Raw genomic sequence first — 16,572 nt, 5'->3', positions numbered from 1 at the left:
CTGTTTAGTTGACAGATTGAACTTGCAAATTGGTACCCTTCATTATTAAAAAAAACTACATAAAATTGAAGAAATCAAAGAAAGGTGTAAATTCATAACGTCGTGAAGTTAGTGGCAGAGATAATTTCGGTTTCCAGAAGTTCTTCCTCCAAAAGTTAGTTCTTATTTTACCCTTGTAATTCGAACAACTATTTTTTGTATTTAAAGGTAAGTATTTTAGGAATTGGCAGGCTTAATTTTTTGGTCAAAACAACAGTCCCTTCTCACAGGCCAAGAAGTTTAGAAAAATCTACTTCCTTCAGCAGCACTCCTCACCCTCAGTTAAAAAGAAAAAGAGAAACGAGAAGAAGAGAAATCGTTCGCAGTTGCCAGTAACGTCGTGAAGTGTTGGTGTGTGAATCAAAAAGTTAAAAAGTTGAGCCACCCCATTGCAAATAGGATAGTCAGGATCTGGTTCCTCAAAGTCGGTCAAAACAAAAACAAAACAAAAAAAAGGTCGCAGAAGATATATAGATGGGTTGGGGTTGGGCAATCTACGAGGGAGTGGTGGCGTTGGGATCGCTGGGGCTGCTGGGATGGGCGGGGCTGTGGTTCTTGAACCGAAGGCTCTACAAAGAGTACGAAGAGAAGAGGGTCTTAGTTCAGATCATATTCAGCGTGGTCTTCGCCTTCTCTTGTAATCTGCTGCAGCTGGTCCTCTTCGAGATCATCCCCTTTCTCTCCCAAAGGTATGCTAAATCCCTAATTGCTAGCCTATGCTTGCCATTGCCAATGCCAATGCCGTCCGAATGGGATTGTAATAATACTAATAATTCATAATTATATACGGTTCGGTGCCATTTCATAATTGCATTTGCTTTCTGCAACAAATTGTATTTTGCAGGGCACGATGGCTCAACTGGAAGCTCGATTTGTTTTGTCTCATACTATTACTGGTTTTCATGTTGCCTTATTATCATTGTTTCTTAATGCTCTGCAACAATGGTACGTGCCTACGTCTAAGTCTGGCACTATGTTATTTTAACGAAGAAAGAGACAATGAATGCTCATCTGTTTCTTCTTTTCCAACTTCAAACTCCTCCTCTATTCATCTCAGGGTTCCCGAAGGAACGCGCTGCTCTTGGATCCGTCTTGTTCTTGCTCGCCTTCCTTTATGCTTTCTGGCGCATGGGCATTCACTTCCCTATGCCTTCCCCCGATAAAGGCTTCTTCACCATGCCTCAATTGGTCAGTCGGATTGGGGTCATTGGCGTTACTGTCATGGCTGTCTTGTCTGGTTTTGGAGCTGTCAATTTGCCCTACAGTTACTTATCTCTCTTTATCAGAGAGATTGAGGAAGCAGAGATCAAGTCCTTGGAAAGACAGCTAATACAATCCATCGAGACTTGTATTGCTAAGAAAAAGAAGATCATTCTTTCTCAAATGGAGATGGAACGGATTCATGGATCAGAAGAGGTCCCTTTAGCAATCCTATAATTTATCTTTCTTGTCTTAAAATTTGGAACTCATCATCTGTTTGACGTGATTGACACTTGTTAAACATCTACTTGACATAGTCTACACTTGTTCAATTTTGTCTCAAGTATAAATACATGTGGATCTTGATTTGTATATTCCAACTATTACTTGCATCAACATGGACACTCTATGATAATCGTTTTCTGTTGTTCAAAATGATTTTACTTGGAAATTGTATTTGTATTAGCACATGTATAAAATTTTAGTTACTAGCAGTGTTATAAACCCAATCTGGACTTGCGCCTAATTAAAGTTATATGTTGCAGAAATTAAAGGCTAGATCTTTCTTTAAAAGAATTGTTGGCACTGTTGTGCGATCTGTGCAAGAGGATCAAAAGGAGCAAGGTTGGTGTTGTTTGATGTTTTTCCTTGGGATAAAATCCTGCATTTTTCCTTCTAAAAGATTGTTTTTGGTCTTTTATAGATGTTTTTTTAATTTTTACTTTTCTTAACTACTTCTCTTGCCATGTTACTTGCATGCATCGAGAACTATTAAATATGTTGACTTATTGAGCTTTCCAGACTATCAACATTGTGCCTTTACTTTGTAAAGATTTCGTCGTTGTCTTATTTCACTTATTTCCCTCCTATGTTCTCTCCCTCCCTCCCTCCCCTCCATTCTCTTTTGGGTTACAAAGATATTAAAAACATGGAAGCAGAAGTGCAAGCATTAGAAGAGCTTTCAAAGCAGCTATTCCTGGAAATTTATGAGCTTCGTCAAGCAAAGGTTCAGTTCCAATTATGTATTATTGATTATACTTTTTAATTTCAAATGTCTCCTTTCTAGAACTGCTGCTCTATGTGAGTACTGAACCATGCATCTCTTCTTTTATGTACTTGGTGGAAAATTTGTGCAGGCTATAAAAAAAACCAATTCCATGGGCCATTAAAGAGTATAGTGGATGATAGAAATGATCCAGTTGACTAAAGTTAGAACATCATAATGCTTACCTATATTTAATGCCCAAACCTGTTCTGTGCCTGATTAGTGGCATATAAACTTAAATTGTTATTACTTTACAGGAAGCTGCTGCTTATTCTCGAACCTGGAAGGGTCATATGCAGAATCTACTTGGTTATGCATGTTCAATCTACTGTGTATATAAAATGATTAAGGTATGGGTTGCATTTTTTTTTGCCCAAGGAGGTGGTATGAATTAAAGTCAGTTTAGATACAATACAAGTACACTTGTCAAATTTAAAATTATTTTTCTCTTCTTTGAGTAAAACAAGGTTTGGACATTACATTAGCGTATACTGTGGACAGCTCTCAAACACATCAGAACCTTTTGCTGGTCAATTTTTATATTATATGCTTATTGGTTCCATTTTGCTGGAAAGTTTATTCTTTAATGATTATGAGATCTTATCATATATTTGAATCTTGAGTCTTGCGTCAAATACTAAAGATATTTGAGTCTTAAATCTTGAGTTTTATGTCATAAAAATTATATCATCACACACACACAACATATGAGGACTTGATGCCTCTTAATGCGCGAATCCCTGATATAATTATACCATCTAGTGTAGGCCGACATGCAATCTAAGACCTGTTAGGTTACTCCGAATTTTGGTATACAAAAGTACTCTAAAATTCGCACCAGAATTTGTGGTGTTTCTCTCTCCAATGTAAGAGTTTCCCACTTAAAATTTTCTCACTTATTAGAATTTTTACATCCCATTTGTAAGAAAAATATGGGGAGTCATCTGTGGGATACGAAAGAAAATTCTGTCTGCAGAAAGGGTTTGTATTACCATATTGTTTTAAGCAAGCAATGTCCTTCATTTTTTTTCCTACCTAATTTTGGATTTTGATTTTTGAAAAGTGCCTCATTACTTTTAATTGCTCTCTGCAGTCTTTGCAAAGTGTTGTTTTCAAAGAGGTATTACTTTCATCTCTCACTTATTACTTTTGACACTTGCTTATATGTATGTTTCTGCTTTCTGGCTATTAATTTCCAATTTTGTATTGGATAAATAATAAAAAGTTCTCTAACAGGCTGGCTCTGTGGATCCTGTTACAATGACAATTAGCATATTCTTGCAGTTCTTTGACATTGGTATCAATGCAGCATTGTTGTCACAGGTTAGGCAGCTTTAACATTTACACCTATATTGGTTGACCCGTTGGTTTTATATCTGAAGCTGCATGCCTGTCGTCTTTTCCCCCCTCAAAGGTCAAACTTGCAGTTATTTAATGAATTACCTTTTGCAATAATTTAGACAGCCACCTCGATCTTATTCCTGTTTTGGATGAAGCGCAACAATTTAGTGGATTACGAGCAATGGGTGGCAGTCCTGTGATTTTAGTAGCACAAAATATATGCAAATTCAGAGTCATTAAAACAATTAGACTCCTGACTTTGGCCTTATTTCCAATATGTGCTAGTTTCTGAATTCCATTTATTCTAGTACGGATTGGAAATATGCAATTGAATCTTATGATATACACTTATAATGCTTGATTGGTTAGACTATTGAACACGTTGTTGACACTTCTTTTGTTCTCATTGTTGACAGTATATTTCACTCTTGTTCATTGGAATGTTGATTGTTATATCAGTTCGTGGATTCTTGACAAATTTAATGAAGGTAATCCTTCTTATGCCTGCCTTTTCATTTATTTCTTATTTAAGTTGGAGAACCACAATGCACTGATTTGCTTTCTTCAGACTGATTACCAAAATGCGGTGTCCAGTCTTTTTAGAAAAATTAAAAAAAAAGAGTTCTGAATGCTTGCTTTTTTACTTTTGACTGAGTTGCAGACAACCAGCAAGGCTAAATAGCCGAAAGTTAAAACACAGTTGTTTTGGATCTGGAGTTTATAACCAGATACTTCCTTTTTTTTAGGTTGTGCATGCTAGTGCTACAATTACTTGAATAAAAAATAAATTGATCTTAACCAGGTCTTAATCCCATTTTAAGTTGTTTTTTGGGAATACACTGGTTGTTCTTTTACCAGTCTTTGGATTATTAAGTGGCATAGTATTTTGTTATGACCTTTTTATATACATGCCTGGTGCAATGACATCAATGACATCAATGCCCTCAAGCTTTTTCATTTTTTGTTATCTTTGTTAACGAGAAACTGGTGGAAGGATAAATGGGGCATCTTTTTTCATTGTTTTCTGATATCCTATGGCTTAGCTTTCTGTCTTTGCTGTGCACAGTTCTTTTTTGCAGTATCAAGAGTTGGGAGTGGATCTTCTAGCAATGTTGTACTGTTTCTCTCTGAAATTATGGGAATGTACTTCCTGTCCTCTATTCTTTTGATAAGAAAAAGCTTGGCAACTGAGTACAGGTATGCCGATAATTGAGTACAGGCAACTGAGTACATTCGACTTAGTTTTGGGTTTTTCTTTCCTTTGATGTTGAATGGTCTGGACTCTGATTATATTTATGAATTTTGGTCAGTTGTTTTGAGCTTAAGTGCTAATTATTTTCACTCTAGTGTGCATACCGCACCTCAAATTTCCTAATTATTGTATTTTGTTAGGGCGAAAACATGCTTCAAAACTTTGAAATGAATTTGATGCACATTTACAAGAAAACAAGAAGTTGCCTCTTACAGAACAAAAACATTGTCCTCTTCTTATACTTCATAAGTATGGAGGGCTCGGGGAAAAATAGTAACCGACCAAAATACTTTGTCTTACAGGATGCATCCAAGTATTGACAACAGTAATGGTGCGAGGAATATTTTTTGTTGTAATTGTAAACTACATTTACGTTATGTTGGAATTAATACCTTATCATTTAATAAATTGAAATTTTGAACTCACAAATTAAGAGAGAACTATACAAATATAAAACCAGTATACGACACTTGATTATTGACTGAAATTGTTACTTTAGTCATGTTTTGTCTGTCTAGAAGTGCAGATTTCCAAATGATGGTCGTCAAACTTTGTTAGGTCTTGTGTCATATAAACTTGATTGCATGTTGAACGAGTTTTGGATAGAGATAAGAGTATTGTTGCCTGAGCTTTTATCTCCTGGCAGGATGATCATAACAGATGTATTGGGTGGAGATATTCAGTTTGACTTCTATCACCGGTGGTTTGATGCAATCTTTGTGGCCAGTGCTTTTCTTTCTCTGCTTTTGCTTTCTGCACATTATACCTCTCGGCAGGCTGACAAACACCCGATTGATTAATGTAGTTTAATGCCAACTATGTAATGTAACTAACAACTTAACCTTTTCATAAAAATTCCAAAAAGAATGCGATTTGAATGATTTGATTCATAACGCATTTTTTAGGTTTTATTATGAAATTGCGGGTGGTTTAACTTAACTATGAAGTAATTTGCGTGGTAGGTACCCATATTATTTATTTATTTTGTAGCATGCCACTTGTTAGGCATATCATCTTCGCTTGCCCGCATAGGAAGATAATACGATTTGAACCACAAGGAAAGATGAATGCAGATCAATATCCATCCAAGCCTTAGCCTTCGTGATTATTATTATTAGAGATAATAATAGTAGAGATAATTTTTTATGGGTGAAACTTATGACCCAAAAAGAATGGTTGACTTTGTAATAATAGAGATAATACCTCTATTTACACGTTTTCTGAAAAGATAAATTTTTTACGAAGAAGATCCGCGACATATGTCTTTTTACGCATATTATATTTCTTGTTTGTCCTTACAATTCAACTTTGTTTTTTTCTTTCTATGATCTATGTCAAATTTGATCGTTGTCAAATTTGATCTATTAATTTGACCAATTTTATAATTTTGCCTTGATTCCAAATCAAATTCAACTACCAGATTAAATTTTTCAAAATTAAAATTATATAGTTCGTAGTAGAAAATAAGTTAGACTAGTGCGGAAGAAGTGTAACTTCTTAAAATAAACCAAAAACCTTTTTATTTTGGGTTTGGCCATATATGGTACCAAAATAAAACGTCATGTTTTGTTTTTAGAGAAACCTGATGTTAAATTTTTAATAGTCAAATTTTTTAAAAAAATTAGAGTAATGCTACACTTACTACATTTTTATCCTATATTTTTATACCACATGAAGTATGTCACATATTATATGCCACATCAATTAAATCAATAAAGTATATTTTAATTAAGAAAATTAGAAAAATAAATATTAAAATAAATCATAAAAGAAAAAAATTATTAAATTTTTTTTATTAATCTGTGACTGTTCACTTCAATTACCACATAAGGTAATATGAAAATATAATATAATATGATAAGAGTAACATTATTCTTCAAAATAAAAAACCAGACAGGCCGTAATATGGTAGACCCACAAATTTTTTTTTTATTAGGCCCGCATTTAAATTCGAAATATACGAAACTTTACTCATTTACTCATTTTCCGTAGAAAATAAAATTCCTGGCGAGATTTAAGCTGCTTAATATGTAGATGGATTCCATTGCAGGATTTTTTCCCAGATCACAGAGAGAGATAGAAAAAAGTAGAGAGAGAAAGCGAGATATATATTTTATATATAAATAAACACAAAACATTTTATTTAATCAGATTCTGTGTGGTGTAATATAGTAGATGGTCACGTGGTTGTTGTCTGAGAACTTGATTTTTGGATACCATTTGCTGGGAAGTTAGGGTTTTTAATCGAATTGAATTCAACCGTGAGGGATTCCTGCAATTGGAATAGCGGAGTTTGGGTTTGGATTAGATTAGGGTTGGGACTGGTTGTCATCTTGATGATGTCCTGCCGGAAGGAACGGGCAGTCGATGAGCTTTACACCGCCACGCGGATTGTTATGAAACCAGAGGCACGTAATTGTTAGCCGACTTGGTTCTTTTAACCCCTTCTCTTTTGGGAGAATTTGATTTTCTTCAGTATGATCGGATTACTCGCTGAATTGATTGCCAAACGGTTGTATTATTCATGATAGTGTTGGTTTCATGGTTAGGGTTTTTGGGCCTATATTTTGTCAAGTTTCATTCTGGGTTTGATTGCATCACTTTGTACATATATATATACATATTAAATTTGTTAGCTTGATATGAGTCTCTTTGCCTCTAAATGGATTTAGTTTTCAGCCATTAATGTTAGTCTGGTATTCCATAATTGGCTACCGGAGATTGGAATTAATGTAATTTTGGTGTCCCCTTTTAGATCACACCAGTCTTGAGAGGGAGTCATCGTATGCAAGGGCCTGCTGATGAGACTGATCATGATATTAAGAAGAATATGGTGAGAAAACAGGGTAATTTGCCTTCTTTCTTTTTCTTTTTATTAATTTTCAGCTGTCTTTTTATTTATCATGCAGTAGTGCGTATTTCAAAGAAAAAGAAAAGAAAAAGAGAAATAGACAATTAGGCTTTTGGGAGTTTATTGTTTTTTTGTTGACTATGAGGAACAACGTTAGAGTTATAAGAATCTCAGTAGACATTTCTGAATAACTAGGAGTGTGGCTGTAATGGATGATTGAATCCAGGTTCTAGGAACAGTGCAGGAATTAGTTTGTGCTGCAAACCATATGCATTTCTTGCTAATAACTTCATTGGACACTTCTCGCTGACTAGGAGTGCAGCTGTAATGGTTGATTAAATCCATTCTAGGAACAGTGCAGGAATTTCTCTTATACATTAATCTAAAAGTAATTTTTATTTGTGAGAATGTTGACGGGCCAGTGGAGGGGATTGCCACATGCAGCTTCCTGCAGTTGTAGTTACTTGTTATCCTTCTTTGTTTGGTAGTGGAGGATGTTATTCAGGTGCATTTGGAGGACATTGGTAATAATGAGCATTAACAACTCAAAATAAAAGAACGACCATGAGAACATTATTTCTCATAATGAAATCTGGTTTAGTGTGTTATTTTCTTTTATCAATACTCCCTTAAACTGAGAGTGACTTTTGGTGTTGCCTTTATCTCATTGACCTGATTTTTACATTTTCCATGCTTAAATATGGTCACTGTTGAAAACTCAGGAGTTGTCTGTACATCTTTCATAAGTTTTTTTCTTTTTCAATTCTCATTGTTAATTTTTGTATTGTATCCGTTCCTAATTGATTTATTGCATTTATTAGGTGTCATCTCAATCTATAAAAGAATTTGGTAAGCATTCTATGAGTCGGAAAGTTCATATGAGAGGCGAGTCTGGGGCTTGTAACCTGTGCTCTGCTCCCTGTTCATCTTGTGTGCATTTTAATAGAGCTCTTATGGGGTCAAAGGCTGATGAATTTTCTGATGAAACCTGTCGTGTTAATGCGGCTAGTCAATATTCTATCAATGTGGGCGATACTTCAGCCTCTTTTAAGAGCAAGGCATGTGACAGTTTACAACATACCACCAGTGAGACTAGTAACCTACTTAGTGTTAATTCAAGTCATGATTCTTTGTCTGAAAATGCTGAAAGCAAAGCACCCATAAGGTCTTCTGATACATCTGATGCTGTAGAAGGTTTTGAGATGCTTACAAATACGTTTGAGGATTCTAAAGTTGTTGAAGTCAATGACGATAACATTTCATGTATAAGTAGAGTCAATGATGCAAATTTAGCAGTCAATCACCATAACAGAAATGTAGAACGGAAGAATTTGTCTTGTAGTTTTGCTTCAGTTGGTAGTGTAGATCCAGAAGAAGTTGAAAAGGCACACAAGTCAGTCTTGTCAGAGATGGTAAAAGCTGCAGATGCTGGTGATAGCGCAACAAAGGTGCAAAGTCACGCTCCCACTCACAAATTGGTGCATCATGTTCCTTAACTTTTTATTTTTATTTTTTTTTAATAACTGATTTAGGATGCGTCTTCTCATATGCAGGGAAAACTGCCAGAATGCTCTGGGAATATGGATTCATCATTAATAAAAGAGTCACCATCTGATATTGTCGCTCGCCAGAAATTTGATTCTAATAAAGGTTTGGGGGCCTCTACAAAAATCTGTCCGAAGACAGAAGTAGAGACCAATGGTAATGGCCAAGACCTAAATGATGAAGCTTTGAAATGTTTGGATCATGGTGAACAAGATGAGAAGTCTAATGAGTTGGTCGCAGTAGCTGAGAAGCAGCCCTTGCAATCTGCTTCTGGAGATGACAGTGATGAATCGGACATTGTGGAGCATGATGTGAGTTCTCCCCCCTTCCCCCCCAAAAAAAAAGTAAAATTTGTATGTATGACTTGTCTGCATAAAATTCTTGTTATCTGTGTTCTTTGGACTTTTTTTTGGGCTTCCCCTAAGTGCCTCTATATATGTTTTCGGATAGAATGATATTTTCTTGCTAGTTGTTAGTTCTGAAGGTTTGTAAATATAAGCCTCTTGATTTATGGTCCACAGAACTGTGGTCCCATGAATTGTCTGTTGTCGTTAGCACTCAATTGATTGATCAAGGCTAATGTTGATTAACATGTTTTCGGAAAATATTGAGCAATCAGGTATTTGCAGCTTTTGTCAGTGATTAGGAACACATCCGTCTTTGTTTGTTAAGAATTTGTCAAATGTTTGCTATTTAGTTAGATACTGATGCCTTCACATTTTCGTTTGAAGGATGATATGCTTGATGTATTCAACTGTGTTGAGGCCTGTAATGGCTTCTTTTTACTTTAAGTTCTGGAGGATCTGTATTTTAGTAGAAGAAACTTTAGCCTCTTATTTCTTTAGCTGAAGGACTAAAATTTTTCCCTTTTTTTTTGGGGTTCATAAACAGGTAAAAGTATGCGATATTTGTGGGGATGCAGGTCGCGAAGATATGCTTGCCATGTGTAGTAGGTGCAGCGATGGTGCAGAACACATGTAATAGTCTTTCACCATACTTTTTGCTGTCAGGTTTTGATGGCGATATTTTATGTTGATCCCATGCCTGTGATCAAAATTTGTTAACATTATTATTGCAAAAAGCAGCTATTGCATGCGAAAGATGCTTCGGAAAGTTCCTAAAGGTCAATGGCTGTGTGAGGAATGCAAGTTTGCTGAGGAAGCTGACAACCAGAAGCAAGGTAAAGCAAATTGAGTTATATTAGTTTTCTGAAAACAGATGCTAACATGCTGTTATTTGTGAAATGCACTGATTTTTTTTTCGACATTTGAATTATTAAGGTTCAGATATGGAGGGGAAAAAAATGGACAAAGCCATTTTGAGTACACAATTCTCTAATAAGAGACTAGCAGAAAATATAGAAGTAGCTCCTGCTGCGAAAAGGCAGGCTCTTGAAATTCGTGTGGGATCACCAAGGCCATCCAGCCCTAAGAGAATGGGTGCTCTATCACGTGAGTCTTCGTTCAAGAGCATAGATAAGGAAAGATTGAGGTCAACTTATCAGAGCTCACAGTCCATTAATGATATATCAGAAACTGCACGCTCTCCTTCTAGTGGTATACGGCTTCAAACAACCAAGGGTGAGTAGTTATTGCTGCATGGTACATGCTCCATCTCTATCCTTCTCTTTTTATTGTATGGTAGTTCTTATGCTTTGTGATGTCTAGGTGGGGTTTCTTATTTTTCATATTTACATTTTTGTAGAGTTTTATATTAAAAAATAACAGTTCATCGTATTCTGTTTGCAGGTACATTGTTAAAGTCAAATTCATTCAACACCTTGACTTCCAAACCAAGAGTTAAGACTGTAGATGATGTTCCTCAAAAGCAGAAAGGATCTAAAGAACATTCTTCCCTTGATATGAAGGAGAGGGTGGCCAGAATGATGGGCAAATCTGTGTCATTCAAATCTGCAAACTCAGGGCGTTCAAATGTGTCTGAATCCAAAGTTAAAATGCTTTCATCTAAATTTAGCCATGTTCAAGATCTAAAAGGATTGAAACAAGCAAAAGAGCGGAGCACAATTGAAAGAAAAAATTTGTCCAAACTGGACCGCCCCCTTGCTAGCTTTCCCGCAGCTAGTCCTATTGTTTCAACACCTAAGATTGAACCAGAATCTCGTGGTGAAACTAGTTTGCTTTCATCTGTGAGCAACAATCGAGAGTCAAAGGTCGTATTACCTGATGGAAAATTAAGTACTGTAGCAAAATCTATTGGTAATCTGACTCGTAAAGGTGTTGAGCCTCAAAATGCTTCAGGTAGCTTTCTTGCCTTTTTGATGGTGGAACTTGTGTTTTTCAAGCTTGTGGTTGTGTCCTATGTTTCTCTCTATAATTTGTTTGCTGTTGGTACATGTTGAAAGTAGTTGGTCTTACTAATTTAAGGTATGACCAATGTGTTTGCTGTTGCAGTTGGAGGTTCATCTACGAATGGAATATGTAATTCTGCTTCTGAACAAAAGTCAAACCAAGTTAGCTCTAAGGATGAACCCTTATCCAGCTATTCTGGGATTGTTGAGAAACCATGCTCTAATGTTGACGAAACATTAGAAGATGCGTTCCCACAATCAGTGGAAATGACAAGTCAGGCTGATAAAACCAGGGAGAGCGCTGCTCGCTGTAGGCCTACTGTTACAGCTAGTCCAAAGTGTAAAGACATAGGTCATACTGCGGAATTTTGCAGAGTTGGCATTTCACAGACTTCTGGTACTGATGCTTCTACTCCAATAAGTTCTAGGGAGGATATGCCGAGAGGTAATAGGTTGAAAGATGCAATTCACGCAGCTTTGCTTAGAAAGCCTGAAATATACAGAAAAAAGAGAGTATTCGATCCATCTGATGAGTTGTCCACATCAAACGTGGACTTAAGTTATGAAGTAGCTTCTCAAGAGCAATCAATGATTTCAAATAAGTTGAATAATATCACGTGTAGTGAAGGATCACATGATGGACAAACAGTTCTTGGGACTTCTACTTCTGACTCTTACAAGAATACAACTGTCAATAATTTAAAGCAGCATACAGTGCAGCCCATTGATTCTGTGTTTCCTTCCAAAGTGACAGACTCTGTTTCTGTTGTTCCTTCTCTTGGAAAGTCTACAGTGAAAGATTTGCATAGTCATGCTTCAGTGGCGATGTATGTTCTTGCAAAGACAACAGCCATACCAGAATATGAATACATCTGGCAGTAGGGTCTCGTGGTTTCTATTTGTTATCAGTCTTGTCTGCTTCATACTCTGCATTTTTTTTTCTTTCTTTATGTTTCATCTTGACAATTTCTTACGAGATAGGCTCCTCTTATTTTCATGCAGGGGGAGTTTCGAAGTGCAGAGAGGTGGAAATTATTTGGATTTATGTGGTGGAGTTCAAGCTCATTTGTCAACTTGTGCATCACCAAGGGTTCTTGAAGTGGTGAACAAATTTCAGTTCAAAGTTCCTCTGAGTGAAGTACCTCGCTTGAGTGTATGGCCATCACACTTCCATCAAAGTGGTGCTAAAGAAGATAACATTGCACTTTACTTCTTTGCCAAAGATCTTGAGAGGTAATGATAAGCATGCTTGTTTTTTCATTTTATATTTTGAGGGATTTTTCCTTTCTGCAGAACATATTTTTCTTTATTGCTTAGTATGCAATCTTTTTCAATTTTGAATGCAGTTACGAAAGAGACTACAAGTTCCTGTTGGATGCTATGATCAAGAATGATCTAGCCCTCAAAGGGAATTTCGATGGTGTTGAACTTCTGATATTCCCATCAAATCAGCTTCCTGAGAGATCACAACGTAAGGAATTCTCAAGTTTCATTATACGGGGTTAGGTGTTTTATCCAGTGATAATATGCTTGATATGGTTCTGTTTTGTGCAAGTTGGCTCATACTGCTTAACGCATAAACAAGTGCCAATGCTGATATTGTGAGCCTGTACTTATGAAGCATGTATAAAATTGGGTTAATGTTGTATGAGGGTGCCTTCTTTAAAATCGTTGGCGGCTGTGCTCATCTTGCTGATGTTGTTGGTTATTTGTTCTGTATTTAATCTTTGTTTGCTAACTTTTTGTGCCATCTGCTGAAATTTATTCTGTTATTGGCAGGTTGGAATATGCTGTTTTTCCTATGGGGTGTTTTCAGGACAACGAGGGTGCATCGTTTGGATTTTACTAAGGAGACGTGTGTTCCCAGCTTGAGCAACTCATTGGATAAATATGGAACTTTGTCGGAGAACCTATGCATACCTAAGCATATAGATGAATTTTCTGCTTCTGACAAATGTCGTGATGTAGCATCTGCAGCCAATTCCCTTCTTCATATGGGTCCCACAGTTAGCAAGGATCATGTGAGCAAAGATACTTATCCTGAGGAGGTACGTTCAGGTTCAAAAGTGAGCTTGGTGGTACAGGATAGTAGGCTTGACTCCAACACAACAAACAATGCAGGCTTGTCTGAAGGAGTTCCATGCACCGCTCCCCTGGTAATTTATATATTTTTTCAGAATGTATATGGCTTGATAAGATGCTTCTTGTTGTTCCTTGATGTTTCTATTCAGTTCATTTGGGGTAAAATTATATTGTGGCTTGGCTGACATGTTTCTACATTACTCTCACATTCAAATAAGAGCTCTCTCTCTCTCTCTCTCTCTCTCTCTCTCTCTCTCTCTCTCTCTCTCCCCTCTGCTTTATGTGTGCACACTCGATACAAGCTGACATTAATTTCATTCAGCATTTTTTTGCACCATGGTTATATGTTTTTAATTTCTGAACTAGACATCTTGATGTTCTTGAACCATATGGTTTGCAGCACTTATTCTCATTCTATATATCTCATACTCTTTTACATATCTTAATATGTGACATACTCGTGTGGTTGACAATTTTGATCTGTGTTGCTCCCCTGTTCGAGATTTTTTTTTACATTATGATTTTCAATATATACTGTTGTGGCTTGCATTTCATTTCCTTTTTGTGTATCATGAGTGGCATATGTTGCTACTTGAATTTTTATCTAATGTTACAATAGTGGTCAGAACCTGAAAAATTATTGCTTAGTCAAAAGATCCTTATTTGCTTAGCACCTGCACTTTGGCGCAGATGGCATTACTGATGTCACAAAACTTGACTCCTCAATGATCATGCATTGGACTAGAATGTTTATTGAATCCCATGCTATATATTGAATCGCTGAATGACATGTCCAATGATGTATTGTACTCTACTAATGAACTGTGTTGTAGAAGGACAACATATTAGGAAGGTGTGATATTTGAAGCTTGGCCCTCATCTTGTGGTTCAATTTACTTTCCTAGTAAATTTTTTTGTTTTATTTCTGAAATATAGGTACCTGATGTTTATATATTTTGGGGTCAGTTTTGTTTTGACATTGAGGTTCTATATATTACTAAAGGGTTATTATCTGTTTCAATGCTCTCTCATTCTGCAGCAGCAGGAAATTTGCCTTCGAGGGAGCGGACTTGGCACAGAAATTAAATCTTCTATTCCAATAACTGGGTCAAATAGCTCCAACAAAGGTGAGAAGAGGCAAGTGCATTGGGTCACTTCTGGTGATAGAGAAGGTGCTGAGTATTTGAAGATTCGTCCTATTTCCAATCAAGAGGTAGCCATTGCTGGGAGTGTTGGTGAGGAGACAATTCCAGATAGAAAGAAAAGGGTTGGTCTCGCAGGAGGTGTTGAGGAGGTGATTCTGGATGGAGTAAACATAGAGAGTGTTGAATGTAAACAAGATAAGGAATTGAAGAGAGATTACGGATATAAGGAAATAGAAGCAGCTTTGGTGAGAGACTTGACAGCAGGAGTCAACTCTTTTCAGTCTAGTAAAAGAAAACATCCTCATATAGCTCTTTCAGAGACAGCAGCTTCTGCAGCCACAAATCAAGAAATGTCATGGAATGAGGTGAATAGTACACAGATAGATGGTGAGGGTGATAGTAAGAAGCCAAAAATTGGTTCAAGTGGATTGTATGGTTGTAGCATATCTAGAGGTACAAATGCTGTTGATGATGGTTTTGTCTCACATAATTATATGGGTCCTTGTTCTATGGTCGAGAAGAGATGCGTTGAAGCCTGTGAGGAGAAAGTTATTCCAGAGGACTTGGGAACTACTGAGAGATACTTTTTTCCTGTGGATTCACGGCATGTTCAGCATTTTCACACGGTTGAGAACTCTGTGCCTTGGAAAGGTTCCTCATCAGGAGATGAGGATAAGTCTCGTGATGGGTTCCCAAGTCTCGAGCTTGCTCTAGGGGCAGAAACAAAACCGCAAAATAAGGGAATCCTGCCCTTCTTTGTTGGATTAGCGGACGAGAAAAATAACCAGGATAAGCCTTTAGATGCCGTGGTGGATGAGAAAGATGATGATGCCTCTGCCTCCCTTTCCCTTTCCCTTTCATTCCCATTCCCGGACAAGGAAAAGCCTGTGAAACCTGTTTCAAAATCGGAACAGCTTCTGCCTGAAAGGCATCATGTGAATACATCACTGCTTCTCTTTGGGCGCCTTCCAGACAAATAAAGCGAGAAGATGAATTGTTGCATTGTGTACATTATATTTCGTCAACTGCATGTGGCAATCATGTCTGATGATCTTGCCTGGGTGCCATACAAGACCCCCCTTTTCCTCTTGTTCATCTGTCATATAGGATTTATTGATAATTTTCTTTGTGCATTGTTTAGCCCTTTGGTTTTTGAGTGCGTTATTATTACGGCCGTTTGTATATAAAGAGATAAGCCACCATAATTTGGAGATATCATTAGGAATTTGCAAACAACGTGTTGCCCAAGTCCTCGTAGTTTTGAATGGTTAGCTGCTGTTATCATATGGCATTGACAGGTAATGCTCAAACTTTTGGAATGTAAGAGATGAAGTGATGCATAATGTGGTACATAAGTGTGGTTTTTCAGTCATTACGCTTCTTTTGATTATGACATTATATGGATAAAAAGTCATTATTGGTCCTTTTAGTTTATCACTTTTACTAGCATTTCTATTCAATCTTGCAGCCCCTCCCAAACCACCCCCACAACAATCCAGCAACCTGTCCACGACCACTTGATCCCATCCCTCCCCCTCTGACCCAACATCCTCTCCTAACTCAACCCGCTCCCCACCCTATAGCCACAACCCAACCACCCCCCACAACCACCTTATCCCCTCCCTTCTCCCCACCCGGCCCAACATTATGCTTTCCTCCCTCCACAATCACCTTTTTCCTCACTTTTATCAAACTCAAAACCTAATTCCATGCATTGCCCAAAACCTCTTCTCATGAACCCAAATTTCCAAAAACAAAAGCCAA

At 37.0% G+C, this 16,572-nt stretch overlaps 2 protein-coding genes across 6 annotated transcripts; both read left to right on the top strand.

Moving 5' to 3' along the window:
- Window positions 1–79: 79 nt before the first annotated feature.
- LOC117617851 (GPCR-type G protein 1) lies at window positions 80–5,966 on the top strand. The gene is made up of 11 exons (XM_034347448.1): window positions 80–728; window positions 884–984; window positions 1,097–1,455; window positions 1,785–1,863; window positions 2,157–2,245; window positions 2,542–2,634; window positions 3,378–3,404; window positions 3,521–3,607; window positions 4,042–4,113; window positions 4,692–4,822; window positions 5,524–5,966. The coding sequence occupies exons 1-11, from the start codon at window positions 514–516 to the stop codon at window positions 5,675–5,677; spliced, it is 1,407 nt and encodes a 468-aa protein (XP_034203339.1). The 5' UTR covers window positions 80–513; the 3' UTR covers window positions 5,678–5,966.
- Window positions 5,967–6,871: 905 nt separating this feature from the next.
- On the top strand, window positions 6,872–16,222 carry LOC117617511. Of its 5 annotated transcripts, none has more exons than XM_034346912.1 (13): window positions 6,872–7,285; window positions 7,643–7,710; window positions 8,550–9,176; window positions 9,282–9,584; window positions 10,165–10,250; window positions 10,359–10,453; window positions 10,554–10,853; window positions 11,022–11,531; window positions 11,685–12,459; window positions 12,584–12,814; window positions 12,928–13,052; window positions 13,361–13,737; window positions 14,703–16,222. In XM_034346912.1, exons 2-13 carry the CDS (start codon window positions 7,663–7,665, stop codon window positions 15,786–15,788), a joined length of 4,563 nt encoding a protein of 1,520 aa, XP_034202803.1. In that variant the 5' UTR covers window positions 6,872–7,285; window positions 7,643–7,662; the 3' UTR covers window positions 15,789–16,222. The 5 variants fall into 5 exon arrangements, with proteins under 5 accessions (XP_034202803.1, XP_034202801.1, XP_034202802.1 ...); XM_034346910.1 differs by having other exon boundaries at window positions 7,633–7,710; window positions 10,560–10,853; XM_034346911.1 differs by having other exon boundaries at window positions 7,633–7,710; window positions 11,685–12,408.
- The last annotated feature ends 350 nt before the right edge of the window (window positions 16,223–16,572 follow it).

This window comes from Prunus dulcis, chromosome 2 (assembly GCF_902201215.1).
Source record: "Prunus dulcis chromosome 2, ALMONDv2, whole genome shotgun sequence".
Classification (NCBI taxonomy): Eukaryota; Viridiplantae; Streptophyta; class Magnoliopsida; order Rosales; family Rosaceae; genus Prunus; species Prunus dulcis.
This window is presented reverse-complemented; position numbering and strand designations above follow the sequence as displayed.